Raw genomic sequence first — 20,558 nt, 5'->3', positions numbered from 1 at the left:
AAAACGAGAGCTGCCAATCTCAGCCGGTCGTTTAAAGCCCTGATCTTCAGTCAATAGAAGCGGGTCCCAGCAGAGATGAACTGCTTGCATCACAGGAGACAGCACATGGAGATGGAGGAGGGGGCTCGTGTGATCTGATCATAAAGTGAAGGCAGGAGAGGAAATCTGAGAGGATGCCAGTGTTAGGGTATTATGTCAAGTGAACAATGTCATTGGCCGAGGCACACCCGACGCACCATCTGTCCGGGTTGGTCGGCATAGATCATGTGTGACACTAGGCTGCCATGTGTTGTGTTTGCTGAAGAAGGGGGACTAGGAACTGTGACGTACATGTACAGTGATGCAGATAGGATTAAACATATGTTCTTTACAGTTAAAGTTCGTATAGAAATACGACTTCATTAAATGACCGCAGTCACCTCAGTGGTGAGGATGAGATTCAGTCCAAAGGGAAACTTCCCAGTGTTGACAATATTCAGTCCTCGCAAGTTTCTGTTTGTAAACTTGTGTTATGGATGCATTTGATTCAGATACAGTGTGAGTAAGATTTGCCCTGTAGCTGTGTGTTGATCAAACAGACATATGATTAAATTCAAGTCTGTCTTAAATCAATAGTTATGTGCCCATATGAAACAGGTTTTGCTTACTGTATACACTTGCCATTACTGCTTTAAAAGAACTATGCTAAGGACAAATGTCACAAAACACAAGTTTCGGCCCCATACACACACACATTACATATATCATTTGAAATGAAAAGCTGAAGATTTCTTATTATGTATTTAAAAAATCCAATGATACATGATGTGTCTTCTTGCTATTTTAAAGAGCATCAAAATAAATCAACTTATATAAATAACATAATCTATACTAGTTTGAATAATTGAACTAAATCTGCTGACAGAGTGCACAATCACTTAATTATTTTACATAATCGCCATCTGGTTTAAGAGATTTTGTTGTTCAATATCCAGTGTTATGTTACAGTACAAGTGTGTCAACATAGTTAACAATGTTGAGCCAAAACTTAATTAGTCTGATAGATAAATAAATTTATGAATAGAAAAAAAACAACATTAAAGTGCAGACACAAATAACATAAAGATAAATTAAGCACCTACTAAAATGTACTCATCAGAAGCAATGTGAGCACTCTTCTTCGTTCAGTCACAAAGGGTTTATATAAAGCAGCAGTTCGAACATATCATGATAACATGACAAACGTGTCATATTTCAGACAGGAAAAACAAAATGCAAACAGTGGTGAAAATCCTTGAATTACACTCTTGACATAATGGTCATCATTCACATCTTTGCAACACACTCCTCGGCCTAGAACAGAGGAAGAGATGAGATTAAAACCAAGGCAGACAACACGGTCATACTTCTGAATATTGAGAGTATTGAAATCACTATCATACAGCAGATCTATTTGTTCTATTCTACTTTACAAAAACAACTGATACAAAGTGAGACACTGGTCTATTATAAGGTCAGTTTCAGGTTATCCCTTGTTGTTTTAACAAATAGTAATTTAATATAGTTCAGCTGTGAGTCTGCTGGGCTCGGCTTTGCCTTTATACTGTCTGTCATCTGACCTCCTCCTCACCTTCCTGTCTTCACTGGAATCTTTATTAACCAGGCCCTCGTCACTGGCAGCCTGCAGGCTGTCGAAGGTGCCCTGCCTTTCCCGCTCCATCCCAGACGAGCTGTTTCCCCTCCGTCGGTTCTTCCAGGACTCCATGATACCCTCCAGGCAGGCAAACTTGTTGTCAGTGGTGCAGGCATACATACCTATAGGCACTGCAAGCACCATGGCTAAAACTATCACCACTATATGAATCAGCTTCTCCCTCTGTTCCATCTCAGTTATGTCACTTCCTGTTACAAACACAATGCACTGGCCAGGACGCGGTGTCTGGTTCTTAAGGGTCACGCAGATTTCATATTTGGTAGCAGGCATCAGATCAGTGACGGAGTAAGAGTGAATCCCAGGGCCGATGTAGATCATTTCTTTTTTATCAGTACCTAGGCGGCCAAAGTGGATGGTGAACCAAGTTTCAGCCGGGCGGTCCAAGACGGCGTGCCACTCAATGGTGATACCACGTACTGTCTGTTTGGCGATGCGGATGTCAATGTAGACATTTTCATCACCGGCAGCAGGTGGAGCCAGGTGATAACCAGGGGGGAGCGATGACTGGACGCCGTCAGGAGATCGGACCTCCAGGAGAACGCCAGCAGAGGAGTTTCCAATGAAGTTGACAGCAGTGCAGGTGTAGACGCCACGGTCCGCTGCATGGACGGAGGGGATCACCAGCAGGGATCTGATGGTGTCTTCATCAACTCTTTCCTGAGACTCTGGGAGGAAAACAGGGACAACCATTGCTGTTTTAAAGGGCATGCTAGCTTAAGCAATAAAATTCAGTGTGGAAAAACTCATTTTTGTTATTTTTTTTCAGAACAAATTATTTAAATTCAGTTAGTGTTTTCATTCTTTTGTCTGAGAAATTTTTGCAGGATGAAATGATTTAAATGATTAACAAACTGTCATAATGGTGCCCATTTATTTAAGATCTAATACGTTTGCTTGGGTGGAATTCTTAAAGTATAAGGATGTTGCAGCATGATTTTTGGGTACATGGTCAATGAATGTGTCTGTAACAAGCCAAGTGTAAGACGTACCTAGGTTTACCTACTGATGCAGTTCATTTAAAAGCCTACTGGTGTACATGACAGCAGGCACATGTCAATTTACATGACAATTTTGTGATCACAAATAAGAAATGCAGGCTGGAAATGTTGTAATTATATAACAGAAATTATATCAGTTGTGTCTATGTGGAATGAAAGATGTTAGAACAAGACAGTGATAAGCGATTGTAACTTATGGCTTTATTAATGGCTAACACGCCATTTTTTGTAACTTGAAGACCAAAATAAAGATCGATTTAATTCAATGCTCTATCAGTTATAAACCATTAAAGCCTGGGTTGCTAGAATTCATAAAGCAGAAAGAGGCTCCAATGAACCATTTGACCTCTGACCTTCTGGAAAACAACTAGGGTATCCAGAACAAGATGGATTTATTAACAACTTATTTATATTTAAAAGTGCGGATTGAGCATCATGATTACTTTGTTTAATATGTAAAGCAGACTTGACGGCTAATAGGCACTAATAACTGTTAAGATTGTTATTAAAGATGTGAGTATTAATGATTCACAAGTAAAGGAGAATTTTCACAACTTGGCAACCAAAACGTTGCTCTTAGTAACGGCTTATAACCTAAATTAATGGCATTAATGAATCATTAACCAGTACAAGCCAGTAGCTAAAATGTACAAACCCTTATTAGGAAGTTATACATAGATTTGATTTGAGTCTTATTCGTTATTTTGATCACTACTACTTGTCATTATGAGGAATAAATGTTTTTTCTTTGTTTATTTGATTTAGACACATGACTGTTAGCAACATAAGTGGAGATAGTCGTAGCATTTGTTTAGAACTGGTGGCTTGCATGATCTACAGTAAGCACTGCACTCTAAAGGTTAAGTCTATGTTTATTTAATTACACAGTAGTCTAACACGGCTAGGCTACAGCACACTTTAATCTCCAACACTCTTAATCAACACTGACGTGTGAATCAGAGGTGATTATATCGCGCGGGGGGCCAATATCCAGATGTATCCCTCTTCATCTTAAGGATGGGGTTATGATGATCTGCGATTAAAATGTGTTTAAGTGTCTAATTTACCACAAGATATAACTCTGGGTGTGTGTTGATGACACATTGGCCTCTTACCGTGAAATCCTCTGATTATCTTCAGACCATATGTCCACCACACCGCTGGATCCGGCCTGGCCTTGGCGAGGCAGCGCAGGGTGAGGTTTGCGCCCTGAGTCAGGCTGATGTTGGAGGACGGAGTGGTGACGATGGGCTTCACGCACGCCTGCAGCTCTACCTCGTGGAAGAACTTGCCCGCCTTAAAGTCCGGCCCTGAGCATGTCAAGTATGAGTTCATCAGTATAATCGGGGGGCGCAGGGATCTGATGAACTCCACGAAGCCCTTCAGGCGGCAGTCGCACGTCCACGCGTTGTCGTGGAGCGCGAGGACGACGTTCGGCCCGGATTCCGTCTCCTCCGTGCTCTGTAGTTTCTGATAGAGGGGCCAGTTTTGGAAGACCTCCTTCGATATGACCGTAAGACGATTGAAGGACAGGTCTAAGTAAGTCAGACCTGGTAGACATTTTAACGCATGCTCCGGTAGGACGTCCAGCTGGTTGTGCTTCAGGTCCAGGACCTTCAGGGCCGGCGTGTCCTCGAACGCTGTCCAGGGTACTGAACGGAGCTTGTTCCCTTGCAGACGGAGCTCGGTTAAGTTCCCCAACCCCTCGAGACCCTTTGAGTTAATCACTGTGATATCATTGAAATTCAGCCACAAGTTCTCCAAGGCGGGCGTTGTTGAGAATGCCCCTCTGGGTATTTCAGTGAAGTGAGATTTTTCTATTCTGATTTTGGTCATATCATCAGGAAGGTTCTCTGGTATGGCCCCAAACGCGTTCTCCTCCATACAAATGAGTGACCTATGATTAAAGGGTAGAGTTTGAATGAACATGTGCAGCCTGCCCACAATATACTGGGACCACAAATTAGAGCTACAGACCCCGATACAGCCCCTAAAGATAACCACATTTCTAGAAACTTTAACAAAGCATTTTTTCACATAACCATAGTTCTTCAGTTTATCTACGGTCACCCACTGACACAGGTTACAAATACCTTTCCCTCGGTGAAGCTTTGGCTACAGGAAATCAGGTCTTACCTTCCATGACGGTCTTCTACACAGCTGCACCCGTGTAAGCATTGAGAATACGTTTCATATGCCTGGATGTTGAACAAAGCTATAACCAGCAGGTAACAAATTATGTCCATAGTCCGCGAAAATACCTTGAGATGAGGGCTACATTCGTGCTCAAGACATGTCGAGTGTTGCAGTCTACAGAAGCTTATTAAGCTTAATCCCTGACGTACTTAACAAGTGACATCTAATTCTTTGGAGAGACGCATGATTAACAGTGGACAGGGCTGACCCACTATAAGACTGTTTAAGACGGTGCCACTTTCTGATAAGTCACTAAGACTATTTCTATACATATTTGAAAATGAGTATACCTTTTCAATGTACACTGAAATAAAGTTTAGAATAAATGTATATATTATAGTGCACCTTTTGGAATTAAGTATACTTAAAAACACTTCCAATGAAGTGGAATTAAAGTACACTTTTATAAAGCATATTCTACTAATATTGTATTACAAGGAATTGAAAATAATTAAACTTTTACACAGTACACTAAATTACCACTATACGTATTTGCAACTAAGTATGTTTAAAGGAACACTGAAATACAGCTTAGAATGTATTTATATTAAAGGGGAACTTTTTCCAAGTATACTTAAAAAAACTTCTAATGAGGTGACATTAAAGTACACTTCAATAAAGACTGCTAATAAAGGACCTGAAAATAAGTATACTTTCTACAAGTACATTACATTTCCACAATAGGTTTTTGCAATTTAGTATACCCTTTAATAATACACTTCTGTATGTGTACAATTTACAAGACAGTTACAATTGCAGAATTAATTTTATATTTTATATTTTTGGTACACTGAAATGAACACACTCGAGACATCTATTTTGAAGTACACTTTTTAAAAGTATTCGTTGAATAACCTTTAAATTAAGCACAAAAAGTAAAAGCATAGTTGCAATATATTTAACATTAATTACATCTCCAATCAGTTCGTGGAGTAGTATGTGAATTAATTCATGCTTTTCATGCATTAAGTCAAGTGAATTCATGATAGTTCATGTACCCTTACCATAAAATGTGACCGTACTTTTTAGACCTGGGCACCCACTTTGAAAATTGAGCACAGTGAGGTGAAAGAAAAATATAAGAACACACAGTACCCCTGACTGGATATGTATATATAAAAGTTTATTCAACTATATTCAAATAATATCATTGGAATGAATAGATCTACATTTAATGGGATAATGATGCCTCTAGGTGGCACAAAACAGGTACATAAAGATATTTCAGTATGTGTCCATTGCTGGGAATAGAAACATTTTATTTTGCATCATTTCCACTCTATTTACATGGTGTCATAGTTCAGTCCTTTCTGTACTTCTCTCCAGCTCCAGCTTTTCAGTGTTGAACCATGCCTATGTGTATATCTTCTCTGCGAACATATGACAGATATATACAGAGGCACAGAATTAACTGTATATGTATAGTGTACATCACTCAGTAAAGTATATATACAAATCATACACATACATATATAATATAAACAATGGAGTATCTACCGTTGAGTTCCCTTTAAGGTTGAACAAGTTTCTTCGCTGGGCCATGTAAGTGAGATGAAATATAAATTACAATGATTGTTATGATCTTTCGGCTTTTGACAGGCTCAGTGATAAAACATTCTTTAAAAGATAAAAGCATGAGTGTCTTTAATATCGTCTTATTATTAATGCATGAATACATGGATGACATCTGTAAGAAACATTATTCTACAAATAACTGGAAAAAAAACAAGTTACTTCAGGTTGTTTAATATTCCTCTAAACTGATATTTCCATTATAGTGCAGCGTGCAAAAGTCCTCTGATAGAAGTTGGATCTCTGTGGTGGTGGAGTTGGTGGCATGATCCAGCGAGGAGGGACAGGTGGGGGGGATTCCCACGGTGTGGGCGTACGGGAGCGCGTTGGAGGGGGACTGATGTCAGGATGTTTCTGATGGTGAGAGCACGGGCACTGGTGGGGATATGGATGTGGATGGAGATGGGGATGGGAGTGGTGATGGGGATTCAAATGGGAATTAGGGGTCAGAATGGGGTGTGGATGCGGGTGAGCGCGAGGAATATGGCGTGGAGCAGGAGCAGGAGCAGGAGCAGTAGCCGGAGCTGGAGCATGATGTCAGCAGAAGTACTCGTTAGGCTGTCCCTCTATCTTAGCTGTGGCCTCGGAGTCCAGGCTGGAGCGCGCTGACAGCAGCCTGTTGGACTCCTCAGGGTTCAGTCTGTTCAAATACTCTCCTTCGAGCCCTTTGGCCTTCGTGCCAGGTGACAGTGTTTCAAAGGTCACATATGAATCTTGGATGTCCTTGGATTTCTTTCCCCAGTACTTCTGAATACGTCTCTTCAGAGCTCCACAGCACACGATGACAGTGAGCGGGACCGCAATGATACAGGCCACTGTGATCACAATCACATTAATCAGCCTCTGGGTCCCAGTGGCACTGGCTGCTTCATCAGTGGAAAAAATGACACACTGTTCCTTCTTGGGGATCAGCCCCCTCACACACACACAGGCAATGTACTTGGTCCTGGGCACCAGCCCGTCGATGGTGACACGGTTCTGTCCCGCCCCAACATTTATCTTTCTCATGTCCCTCTCTCCAAACACAGCATACAGCACACTAAATGCTGTTGTGTTCTTGGCCTTTGGGGCTCTCCAGTTCAAATAAATGGTATTGTCCGTGTCCCCCACCACCTTTACTGAGCGGACCACCCTGTCTGGGTCCTGCTGCAGTGACGACGTGTTGGCTGCCAGGTTGCTTAGATTAGTCTTTTCAAGATCTAGCAGCGAATCTGGGTTGGAGGAGGTTGCAGGCCCTGGGGTGGCTCTGTCAGCCATGCTGTAACTGGCTAGTCCAGGATCTGGACCAAGACCGGCTGGAAGGCCTGGATCCAGGACCGGAAGAGATGAAGGGGTTGAGGTTGGAACCACATACCTGGCCACCAGTTTCTCCTGGTAGGCAGCTTTGCCCATCTGGTTGGGTTTCTTGATTTTGGCTTTCTTGTCGTTGCTGGTTTGGTTCCCCTCTGGTTTTGGTGAGTTAGACACAACAAGGGAAATGACAGCTTCAGCATTCCCCGCATAGTTAGTGGCCTTGCAGATGTATTTTCCTGAATCCCGATATGATACAGCTGGGACACTGAGGATAGACCAAGTGATTCCCTCCTTTGAAGTTTCCTGCTGGACTGGGGTGGCAGAGAGACAAAAATATGGTTGTTAAACAATACAAAAAGACAACGTATGAAAAATAAAAAATAAAATAAAATGTGGCATCTGAGAAATATCCCCTTTCAATGATGAAGAGAGACCAAGCAGGCATATCATCAGCAATAATCATCAGCAGTGTTGCATAACTCACTGTTGTAGCCACAGCTGTCAGTCAGACTTTACTAGCTCCACTGGTACAGTAGCTTTCTGTTTAATTAACAGCAGTGCAGACAAAAGCATCTTATCTCAAACACAACCTTGACATTCAAAGATCTGCTGACTCACCTGTTCCATTAAGGAGTCGCCCATCCGCCTTGCGCCATGTTAGGTCTGGGATGGGGACTCCAATGGTCCCACAGCGTAGCAGCACATTGTTCCCAACAGCACTCCGGACTCGTGCCACAGCTGTGTGGATACGTGGGAGCTGACAACGCCGCAGCTCTGCATCACTGAACAAGACCCCCGATACACTCTCCGGCGCTGAACACCGGAGCCTCGTGTCGATGAATGCCACTGAAAGAGTCGGAGATTTCTGGAACTGGATCAGGTCGTAAAGCCGACAGTCACACACCCAGGGGTTGTCGTGGAGACCTGAGGGTGAGGGTACAAGTGAGGCTACAGGAGGTAGACAACCATCCAGCTGTATGCAAAGTGATAGACCAGCCTGCAGATGGCCGGTGTGGATGTTAGGATGATAATCCTCTTACAGGATTAACATTTAATTCATAAACTACATCATGACCATGACTACGGCAATGATGATGATGATGATGATGATGAGGATGATGATGATGATGATGATCTAGTGGTCAAGGTCGAGTTTTGTTGTCATTTCACCCTCTTGTCCTTGACCAAAACACCAGCCTTTAGAGCTGACCCTGGAACAGCTGAGTATGAGAATGGATTAAACACAGAAGATGAGCAAGTGTAAAATGAACTTTGTATTTGTACAAACAGACAGGCAGGCAGACAGGCAGACAGACAGACAGACAGACGTGTGTTGGATGTGTTTTACTATATTGTCATTCATTATCTGCTAACACACAACTTCCATTAATGGGTGTCCACACAAGAGTTATAGTTGTTGACAAATACATTAATAAACACTTTTGTTTGCTTACAGCTACATCACAGTATATTGTAAACCATTTATGAAAATCTGTGTATATATGGCTTTTAAATAGGATGCATTACATTTAAGTGTTACTTATGTTGCGTAGTAACTGTTTTGTACAGCTATTTTTTTCCTTTACGCACGTGTTTAACAGCACGCTTTTGGTATTTTTGAAATTCTAAATTTGAATTGAGGTATAAACCACGGCTGAATGTTTTTTTGAAGTCCTTACCAAGTATCATTTTGGAGCTCTCTGGCCCCTGCACAGGTTTCGCTGCCAGCCAGGTGGACAGCACTTCTGTCGGCAGGGTCAGCAGGCTGTTGCTGGACAGATCCAGGTAGGTGAGGTTCTTGATATAAGCAGTGGCCTCCGCTGGCAGCGAGGTGAGCTGGTTGTTGTGCAAATCGAGCAGTCTGAGACTGGGCATATCCATGAGAGATTCCCAGGGAAAGGCGGTGAGGGCATTCCCGTCCAGACGAAGCTCTTCCAGGTTAAGCAGTCCCCGGAAACTGTCCGGGGTCAAGGCGGACAGCGTGTTGAAAGACATCCACAGGAACTCCAGACTGGAGAGGTAGTTGAAGGCTTCGCTTGGTACCCGCTGGATGGCCGTCTTCTCAATCCGCAGCTTGGACGTGTCCACAGGAAACCCGACAGGCACAAGAGATATCTCGGGATCATTGCAAATCACGCTCCTAAAAGGCAGAGACCTAATCAGTGAATTTCTGTTCACCTCCAAATAACCCCTTACAAATTCAGTAGAAATAAACATTCAGGCATAATATAAAATAATGCTTTACAGTCTAGAGGATACACAAATATGTTACAAGTTCACAAGCTGCAAAAATGTTGTGGCTAATAACTGAACAAATACTGATTCCTCAATCCATCCAAACTCACTTAAAACGCATAGATGGGAGGTTGAAAGTGCCTTTGAAAGATAATCCTACATTAAATAGAATTGGACCGACATGCACTCCCTGAATTATTTTTTGTACACGTGTTCACCTCTGTGCAAGCATCTGTCCTCATACGAGGACGAGATCTGTCCGTGTAAAAATCATGCGTCAGTGCGCACAAACCAGATAACTTTTATATTGTGTTTCTGATATAAAATCCATTTAATTTTGGACATTTTTCTTACCTGGCCTTGGATCCATCACTCAGGTTGTGGTAAAAACAGCTGCACTGCGACGGGCAGGAGCTCACTGGGGAAAGAAGTTCACCTGTGGCCACGTAGAGCCCCAGGAGCAGGACGAGGAACATTTTGGCCCACTTTTACGCATACGCAGCTTGTCTACATGCGCCCAGTTTGCGCCCACTGAAGTCAAACAGACTTGCTTTTTTCTCTCATTTACATGAATATCATCCGCATGGCTTTGTCCCACCGCTTCGCTGTCCCATAGTGATCAGACTGCTATGAGTCCAGAGATAAAAAGGATAGACAAGGATTAGCGAAAGGACTGGCGTTCTTTTCATTTGGATGCGTATTGCATCCCGGAATCCGATAGGCTGCGCAGAGACGTCCCTATTTATTATCACAGAAAAACACTTCCGAAATGGTCATAATCCACTGTGATGTTTGGCTTTTTTATTTCCCTCAAATGTAGGCTTGTTCATTTGAGCCCTGCCGTGACTGTTAATCTGTAGGTGGACAGCACTATGTTTTACCACAAGGTGGCCCCTAGGGACCCACCTTAGGTCCTTTGCACTCAACAGATGTTCACTTAACATTTTCTTAATCTGACAATATTTTTTGGAGCATTTTGTTATTTTTGACACAATGAATCACTGCCGTTACAATGTACAGTATATTGATTTAAACAGTAATATTTATATTTTCATGCAAAAGACAGAACAAGAAATTGCCCTGCTGGTGGGGCCTGAACCACTGATGAAAAATGAGCAACAGTGAATTAAATCATTTCACTGCACCGTCTGTCATCACAGAAAATAAATATGAAAAGATTTTCCCCTTTTAGCACTCCCACCCCACTTGTTCCGATTTATTTACCAACTCATCAATTACACACAAGGAATCTTCTTCAACAAAGAAGAATTTTCTAAACCAACGCAATTTGTCAGAATAAAGAAAAATACTACAATAGAAATCAGTTTGGATGAAAGAGGCCAACAGTGGTCTTTGGATTTTACCTTATTAACCTATTTGGAGTTAAACCCTTATTGAGGGAAATACCTCCAATTTTAAAGCTTTTGTTTTGAAAGGTAAATCCATTCATTGTGTTCCTCCTTTTATTTTAATCACTGAAAGTTTAGTGTTACACTTGGCTGGCACTGCAAAGTGTGCCGACTGGCCCGAAGAGATGGCGAAATGCAGGACTTTAATGTGATTGACCAACTTGGCAGCAATAACCCACTTTACATCTGACTCAAATATGAGCCAGGTGAAGGGTTTTAATACGCAAGAAAAAGTTTAACAGGGATGAATAATAATAATGCATACCTTTTAAACATTCTTTTAATGCTTTTTTATTGCCTGTTCTTCATGGTTGTGCTTTGCAAGTTTTTTATGTACTGATCACTGTTGGACTGCTGGTATGTGATGTGTATGTGATGTGTGTGTGGTATATTGTGTTGTTTTGTTAAGTATGTGAACTGTACATGCACTGATGTCCTGCACAAATGAGGTTCCTGACAGATAAATACAGTTCATTGAATTGAATTAAACCCTATAGTTTGATAATGACAGATAAAGACGATGATAGTGAATGAGTTGTGTGTCACATGCTGATCTATTACTCTCCTCCTTCCATCCTAAATGTGCATGATTCATTTTAGCTTTAATGCACTCTTTAACCTTTTGTCATATAATTCATTTACGTCACATGCTCAGTATGTATGGTTTTACAACCGTGCAAATCTGTACCAAGGATCTAAATGTATTGAGCAATCAGGTGCCCTTATGTTAAAAACTTGAACATTCCTTATTGTGTGGCAAGTAGTTAATCTTATTTACTGAAGCCAATAAAGCTGCACTTTGACATTGTTTAAACCAGAAGACTGAACCTCATCTGAGGTGCAATGTCATTCTTAGTGTGCAAAAAGTCTCATAAGAGCAGATATAGTGAAGAAACGTTTTTAATAAATGCAGTTTTAAGTGTTTTCTGTATCATACAATATCATTACAGGGCTAAAATTAAGTCAAGAGTTATCAGATTAAACTTGAATTTTGTTTTAGATTATCTTTCTCTGATTCAATGTGGAATGATGTGATTTGTTGTAGCATTGAAGTGTTTTCAGTTTTTAGTGTAGTACAATTGTAAGATGGCAAATTTGGACTGAAGCATGCAAAAATGTGACAACTGCACACACTCATGGTGGGGTTAACCAAGGACAAAGGGATTTGGGAGGTTTTGTTGGCAGTAAAAATACCTATGTATTTGATTTTGACCATTTGCATGCCGTATGATAGAGCACTTTTTTTACACATATATTTCTCAAAGATTTATAAAATGGGCCATAATCCTTATAATCCTGCGACTGAGAAAGACCTCAGCCACACAATGTCAGGCTTGTGTACCCTCTATCCCTATGGCATTAAAAGCTGCAGATGATGTCGCAACTGAAACATGACGAATCCATTGAAGGCTTGGGATGATGGCTGGCTTTCATGCCATTTGCATACTGGTTAAACTTCTAAAGCTGAATCGGAACACAGGCTTTTATTGTACAGCATATGTTTCCCTTATCAGAAACTCCAGACTGAATCAAGCCTCTGTTGACATGTTGTCAAAGTCAAAGTGTAATTTCCTCCATAATTCAGGTGGATGATATACCGGTTTAATCTCTTGAGGTCAGTGTGTCTATCCAAAGTTTTATTCCCTCCTAGAAAAAAATAAAAATGTTTGCACAGTTTAGTACGGCCATATGGGACAAAGGATTAATAAAGATCAGCAGGACTCACATGGATCATCAGTAGTGTCACAATTTCCCTTTGTGTTGTCGGAAATCAATGTAATATAGTGGGCGTTCTTAGTTTTTAAGTTGTGAAAGGTTGAGTTTCTGGGCAGACGCTAGAGAGACGGTTGAAGTGAGGGGGACAATAAAAGATTTGCAAGTGTTTGAACTGGGGGGGGTCAACAGACAGTATCTGTTGACAGTAACACATTGATAACATCTAATGTGGGCCATGAACATTGGGAGTGGTGGTTGTTTCAATAGTTAATCAAGTTTCTTTTGTCTGGAAGAACTGCCTCAGGGTCATCAATCAGTAAACGGGCAGGGTTATAAATTGGAATGCATCACATACATTTGATTTGTATTGATGTGCTGCAAATCTGATAATGATAATTGCTTAATTCTTATCTTTTGCATGGTAAGACACATATGTCTTTAGTTTATTTCTAACACTTTAGCCTCTGGATGAAGCATGAATCAAACACTCAAATCAAAGAAGTCTATGAAATCTAAGAATAATGGAGTTGTGATTACTACTGTTGTTGTTGTTAGTGGAGGGAATCATTTGACGCTGTGGCTGGAGGCTTTTGTTTTCCTACTAAATGCGTGTTGTTCTGATTGACAGGAGGCTGGAGCTCTGCAAACACCTGTTGTGTCTCCTTAAAGCGACACAGAGCTGGGAGCTGCACCAAACGCGTCGCCTCTTCCTTTGACATCAGCAGCGGCGGCGGCATCCTCACCGGGACGCAGAGACACAAAGGCTTGTTGTGTAACTAATTGAGGGCTTTACTGTGGTTGCGGTGGGTAAATACGCATTAAGAGTTGCGGTTCGTGTGGTTATGTTCATTAAGACATTCCTGCGCGGATTGGGGCGATAGTAAGTGTGGGGGCTTTACATAATAAAGTGCATGCGTTTCACGTGAAATGCCCCTTTAAAAGCGGGATCCCTTCGGTCTCATTTAGGCACATCGTAAACAAGCGGATCGGAAGGAGAGGAAAGTCTGTGACAGCTGCACTTTTTTTGTGTCAATTCGGCTTCAGGATGGTCTCGTCTTATCCTTTACCGGAGGGCTTCTCCGACTTCGATGTGTTCTCCCTGGGATCGTGTCTGCTGGTGGAGGGTGAGTTTTTAGATTTGTGTTGGAATTCAGCCAAAAGACTGCGAGGGCTCCAGCGCAACACCCGCTGTGTAACACTAACCTATGACAGGACCTGATCACGCGGTCACCGACAGTGGGATGTTGCGGGAGTCAGCGTCAGTAGCTTTCACTTTAAACTCAAAAATGAACACTCAGGTGTCTGTAAACAAAGACTGCGTGTTCATTATGAAACGGTGCTGCAATAAGCATCACTGCGCGCACCGTTTTCCATCCATCGCCACATAGGCTACTGCTTTCTTTCATGATTGTTTTTTTTTTCATTTTCTCTTCCACCCAAAGGTCTGCTGGGCTTCTTTTTAAATGCGGTGACAATCGTCGCTTTCCTCAAAGTGAGAGAGCTGAGGACCCCCAGCAATTTCCTAGTGTTCAGCTTAGCGATGGCTGATATTGGCATCTGTATGAACGCCACCGTCGCCGCTTTCTCCAGCTTCCTGAGGTGAGTGATGTAACCTAGCCACCCCCCTTTCATAATGAATATCAAGGACTGACCAAAAATGGCCAAATGAAATGTAATGAGCAAATAATACCTGGTTACCTGTCCTCAAAAATGAATGATCTACACGGGGCTGTATAATCGATACAGGGAGAGTGGGGGAGCGGTCAATACACTGCTAAAGCCTATGTCATAATGTGCAGGGGGATTTTCAAGCTCTAATCACGAGATGAGAGATGCTGCTCTCAGTGGTCATGAGTCTAGAGATTATATTATTATTATTATTATTAATTTAAATATAGACCTTGGATAAATGTTAAATAAGTTGATTGCCTGCATCAACCAATGCTTCCATCAGTTTTTATTTGTTTAAGAATATAAGCTGTTTTAGCACATCCTGCCATGAGCGAGCTCAATTTTTTACTCATTCTTTTTACATGAATAAATGAATACATTCATGAGCACACTCTCTGTCTCCAGGTACTGGCCTTATGGCTCTGATGGATGCCAGACTCACGGTTTCCAGGGCTTCATGACAGCTCTCGCCAGCATCCACTTCATAGCCGCCATCGCCTGGGACAGATACCACCAATACTGCACTAGTAAGTTGATGCATGCTTCCATCCCTATAAATAAAGCAAAATTACAACCGAATGTGTTCTACCGCCCCTCCCCCGAACATGACATCCGAGCATACACTGGGCAGCTTTTTGTTCTTGCCCTCCAGCTGATCTTAAGACCTCCTGCTATTCTGAAGAGGGCAGCTGGTTCACAAGCAACCAGTTGTCTTTAAATTTTCTGTTCTGACAGCAGAATGTTTTTTACATCATGGCAAAATAATGAGCAAATTTCACGTGAAGATAATAGAGTAGTTGTGATAAGCAAATAAGCAAACAATGTTAAAACTGCAACCTGTGATGCTTGAGTGTTGAGTAGAAACCTTTTTCTTTACATAGTGAGGAATATAATCAGCCCTGTGGATATTATTATCCATTATTAACATGATATAAGGAGAAGAGGAAGTAACTAAACACCTTTACAGGAGTGTGCCTTTTGTTGAAGGTGTCTGAATGTTTTGAATGTGTTCTAATCAGGGACAAAGCTGCAGTGGAGCAGTGCCATCACTCTGGCTGTATTTATCTGGCTCTTCACCGCCTTCTGGTCCGCCATGCCCCTCATTGGCTGGGGAGAATACGACTACGAGCCTCTCAGGACCTGCTGCACTCTGGACTACACCAAGGGAGACAGGTGCACACTCTTCACCATGCGGTCAAGATAAATATAGATAACATGTTCTGTCCCTCCCTGGGAGTTTTTTTTACAGCATTTTGTGCATTTTTCTCTCCACAGAAACTACGTGTCCTACTTGATCCCCATGAGCATCTTCAACATGGCCATCCAGGTGTTTGTTGTCATGTCCTCATACCAGTCCATTGCGCAGAAATTCAAGAAGACTGGAAATCCCAGGGTAAGTTACAAAAAGAAAAGAAAAATCCAACAACTCCAAAGACATAGGCTCAGAAGCAATTTTAAGGAATCTTCCTGCTTTGAACTCCCCCATTGAAAGAAATCAGGAATTCTCCTCATACTGACATCTATTCCAGTGTTTCCAAACCTTTCCCCCTGTTCTGACCTGATGAAATTGATTGAGAGCATTGCATTCAAGAGGTCACAGGGGTGTGGTCTACTTTTTTTAAAAACTAGATTAATATACAGATGTTTGTTTAGATTATCAGTAAGGGTTTGGATTTAATTCACGTGTGCAAATTTAATTTTGACAACCTCAGAGGAGACAAAGCCTAGCACTCCCCCTGTGATCTTCTGCACCCTCCTAAGGGGGCCCCGGACTGCAGGCTGGGAACCACTAATCTATTTGATCTCTTCCTAGTGTAAGCACAACTACCTCATACGGTCCCTATTCAGAGTGAAAACAGACAGTGAACGGGTAGCATGCGGACAGTGACATATATAGGTCATTGCCACAGGGAGGGGGGGAAGATCGGGTGCTTCCGTTTTGAATGCAGTGAAGCTGGTGTGCAGTGAAAAGAACAATATATCTATGAATGGCGAGTTCAATAGTGGAATTCCTCAGGGGCTGAAAGTTGCCTCACTTTATGTTGCATAAGCCCATTACTCACAGTCATCAGTCTGAGTTGGCTGGAGATACTTTCATTACACGCACAAAGGCTGCAGAGTGGAGACAACAAGCTCTCCACCAGAGCAATGCAATTATGTAATTATGAAATTTATAGTTACACATTGCTCATTATATTAAGCAGATAACAAACATGTCATAAACACATGGAGGGATACAATTGTCCAGATGTGTCCCACTGGCAAGAGGCTGTGTCTGATACTTTTAATGAATATCCTCAAATAACTTTGTAACTGACTTTTTCACATCAGGACCCCTTCCTTTGTTGTGGGTTTGAATAGTTCACTTAGTGTAAACATCATGTAGCTTCAATGCAGGGATGAAGATACAGACTATATGATACAATATGATATACATTTTTCCAACTACTTAAGAGACCAACCTGTACGGTAAAGGGTTAAATGCCTACTTTGATCCCGGATTACAGAAAAACTGCCTCTTTACTCTCAAGCTGTTTCTGTTTTATAGTTTAGCATGAATGATCTTAACACAGAAACCCAGACATTATCCCTGGCGTGTGACTGGACCTCATGACTCAAGGCATTTGTGTCTTGGTTGATTGGTAATAACTCATTCATGTTTATCCCCCCTGCTCTGCCTCTCTCTATCCTTTACCTTCTGTAGTTCAACGCAAACACTCCTCTTAAGACTATGCTGCTCTGCTGGGGCCCCTATGGTATCCTGGCTTTCTACGCTGCAGTGGAGAACGCCACACTAGTATCCCCCAAGCTCAGGATGGTAAGAACATCAAGCACATTCATGCTACATCTATAGGATCTGCAGACTGCTGCATGTGGGAAATGCATGTACTTAAATGTTAAAGGGATAGTTTGGCTATTTAAAATTGGGGTTGTACAAGTTACTTATTCATAGTCAGTAGCTAAAACCTACAGTAGATGATGGTCGGCACACCCTCAGTTTTGAGAAGCAGGCAAAAGTAACGACACAGAAGTTAAGCAATGTACTGCTGTGGATGGGGCGACAGTTAAACGTATTATAGCCACAATGTAGTTTAGCCAGAATATTTTCACCGCTTTACCTTGCCCCCAGACATCCCTCAGTGACTGGGAACTGAAGCCGTTCTATGCTCTCTTCAAAGCCACCAGACTTCTTTGACAAAATCAGTGATTTTACTGTAAATTACTGTTTTTGTCAAAGTGGCTTTGGATAGAGCATATATGGATAGAATGGCGTCAGTCCCCCATCATAAAGGGCTGTCTGATGGTGGTGAAAAGATTCTAAATATAGCTTACATTTAAGTGATATCAGTTTTTTTAGGTGGATAAAATATGTTTGGCAGTTTCCTTCATCCACAGCAGTGCATTGCCTAGCTGCTGTGTCAGTGCTCCTGCATGCTTCTCCAGACTGGGTGTGTGCTAAGCATCATCTACATCATCCGTAATACACTGACTTTGAAAAAGTACCTCCTGTAACCCCACTTCAAAACATCTGAACTATCCCTTTAGAGTTTCTATCCATAGAATAAGAAGAATTCAAACTTTTTTTCTCATATTTCTACAAACAATTTTTGTATAAACATATAAACAGTATTTTAGAGAACTTTCACGAAGATCTGTCTCTGCATCTGGAGGTCTTTTAAGCTCTAACAGTCTTGGCATGCTTGCACCCGTCTCTGTAGATGGCTCCCATCTTGGCTAAGACCTCTCCCATCTTCAATGTCTTCCTGTATGCTTTGGGAAATGAGAACTACAGAGGAGGCATCTGGCAGTTCCTCACCGGGGAAAAGATTGAAGTGCCTCAAATTGAGAACAAGTCCAAATAAACTAAGCATGCAAAAATTACACACACTTACTGTCTTGGTGGTTTCTCACAGGTACCTTGATGTTTCTTTCTGTGGGTGTATGTGCATGTGTTGTGTCTTGAACAGTGGTAGCCATTGTCCCTTGTAAACAGCTGTTCCGTATTTGTTGTTGACGTTTCTGCAGTTGTGTTTTTAAGGATTTTGTCAACCAAAAATATGAATTGGCACATTGTTTAAAAAACAAGGATATAAAATACATTTCAAAATTACAAAATATGCAGATCTTAATTTATTTCAAGCTGCTAAAACGTGTCAAAATAATTTCTCTTGGAAGGGACTAATAACTGCAGCAGTAATTTATTTTACCACTTCAATACCACAAAAAAACATTGGACTTGGCTACTTCTGTAACACACACTGGATTCTTTGGATTTTTTGGTGGATTTTTTGGAAATGATCATATTAAGCAGGGGATGATTCTCATTTTGAGTTAATTTTAAGAAATGCTTTCTGTAAACAGACATCATCCATAATATAATAAAATTCTTTTAGTTTCAAGGCTGATTTGCAGCCCTACAGATAAGGTAAGGAGCCTCAAACAAAATAGAGAGATATTAAGTAACAGAGGATTCATGTCACAGATTGATGACATTTGTGACCAGACAGTCAGGAGGGTGCCCTTCCTTGTTTATTGCTCCTGTCAGTGAAATGTGAAAGTGTGTGCATGCCACTCTCATCATGCTCTGAACTGTGGCGAGTGACCTCTGTATCCAGAGTCCTGCGGTAATCCTCTAAACAAGAGGACCATTCTTCAATACACAGCCCCCACGACAAGTTAGAGATTAGTGGTGGTTGTAGATTAACTGGACACACTTCTCACATGCAGAATTGCTAATAAAAGTAGTCTGTTTGACATTTAAAATAGAGAAATACGATAAGAAGGAATTAATTATTGCTATTCAAGATTCAAGATTCAAGAAGCTTTATTTATCCCGAGGGAAATTATTGTGCAACAGTTTCAATACAAAGGTGGGAAAGGGTCAGAGTAACAATAACAATAAAAAAATAAATCAAATAAAATAAGCTAAAATAAAATAAATCAAACAATTAACTAAGCGTGACAGAGTGCAAAAGACAATATGGTTGAGCGTAGGTATATACAATATACAACAATACGCAGCGTGCCGTTTAGCAGCATACTGAAATAAAATAAGTACAAACTAAATAAGTATCTATATCTATATATCTACTTAACAGCATTTAAATTGTATATTCCTGCTTTAGAGTAGGCTTTAACATTTGATACTACGGCTGCTCCTTAATGGTACTGAAAATTCCTTCTATGACTGAGACACTATTAATGTTATCTATTTAACTTGTGCAAATCATAATAGTAAAAAATACAGATGTTGCAGGATTTTTCACATATGATTATGTTTCCTTTCAAACCTCAACTTCCAAATGGAATTACTTTGGCATTACTTTAATGTATTGTTTAACCACAGCCTTTGACAATACACAATAACAAACTGGTTATCATATAATCAATATTCTTACAGTAGGTTTCAAAAACCAAGTAGCCCACTCGTGTGGTATTGTTTTAATGTAGCATGTAACTTTAGTGTATAACAACAAAATAAGTTATCAACACATGACATACTTGATCAGACTTGGAGGGTTTAAAAATGAAGGTGGACAGTTATTAAACCTTTGGACCTCGTCATGTAAATCTGTAGAGCACAAACATGCCCATTCACTCCTCAATTCTACCATTTGAATGATTAAATAGCTTACGTGTAAATTAGTTAGCGATGAACTCGAGATATCAGGAGCCCAGATGATCATTCAATGCACAATGTAGTTATACAATATATACATGTTGTATGGTTATTGATCCCTATGAATTCTGTAAACTTAATTTTGCTGGTCATTT

The 20,558-nt window shown here is 41.1% G+C and overlaps 3 protein-coding genes across 3 annotated transcripts; 1 reads left to right on the top strand and 2 right to left on the bottom strand.

Annotated features, from left to right (window-relative positions):
- Positions 1-1,534: 1,534 nt before the first annotated feature.
- Positions 1,535-4,937, bottom strand: lrit2 (leucine-rich repeat, immunoglobulin-like and transmembrane domains 2; the record flags this gene model as incomplete). The annotated part of the gene is made up of 3 exons (XM_083923451.1): positions 1,535-2,358; positions 3,807-4,588; positions 4,828-4,937. The coding sequence occupies 3 exons, from the start codon at positions 4,935-4,937 to the stop codon at positions 1,535-1,537; spliced, it is 1,716 nt and encodes a 571-aa protein (XP_083779577.1).
- A 2,059-nt stretch (positions 4,938-6,996) lies between these two features.
- lrit1a (leucine-rich repeat, immunoglobulin-like and transmembrane domains 1a) lies at positions 6,997-10,463 on the bottom strand (the record flags this gene model as incomplete). Its single annotated transcript, XM_083922564.1, has 4 exons — positions 6,997-8,063; positions 8,371-8,676; positions 9,432-9,892; positions 10,342-10,463. The coding sequence occupies 4 exons, from the start codon at positions 10,461-10,463 to the stop codon at positions 6,997-6,999; spliced, it is 1,956 nt and encodes a 651-aa protein (XP_083778690.1).
- A 3,691-nt stretch (positions 10,464-14,154) lies between these two features.
- rgra (retinal G protein coupled receptor a) lies at positions 14,155-18,646 on the top strand (the record flags this gene model as incomplete). The annotated part of the gene is made up of 7 exons (XM_083922402.1): positions 14,155-14,236; positions 14,555-14,711; positions 15,189-15,310; positions 15,803-15,956; positions 16,059-16,176; positions 17,488-17,601; positions 18,503-18,646. The coding sequence occupies exons 1-7, from the start codon at positions 14,158-14,160 to the stop codon at positions 18,644-18,646; spliced, it is 888 nt and encodes a 295-aa protein (XP_083778528.1). The 5' UTR covers positions 14,155-14,157.
- Positions 18,647-20,558: the final 1,912 nt, after the last annotated feature.

The sequence above is a fragment of the Echiichthys vipera genome (assembly GCF_963691815.1).
Source record: "Echiichthys vipera genome assembly, chromosome: 11".
Taxonomy (NCBI): Eukaryota; Metazoa; Chordata; class Actinopteri; order Perciformes; family Trachinidae; genus Echiichthys; species Echiichthys vipera.
Note: the sequence above shows the minus strand (reverse complement) of the source record. Positions and strands in the feature narration are given on the sequence as shown.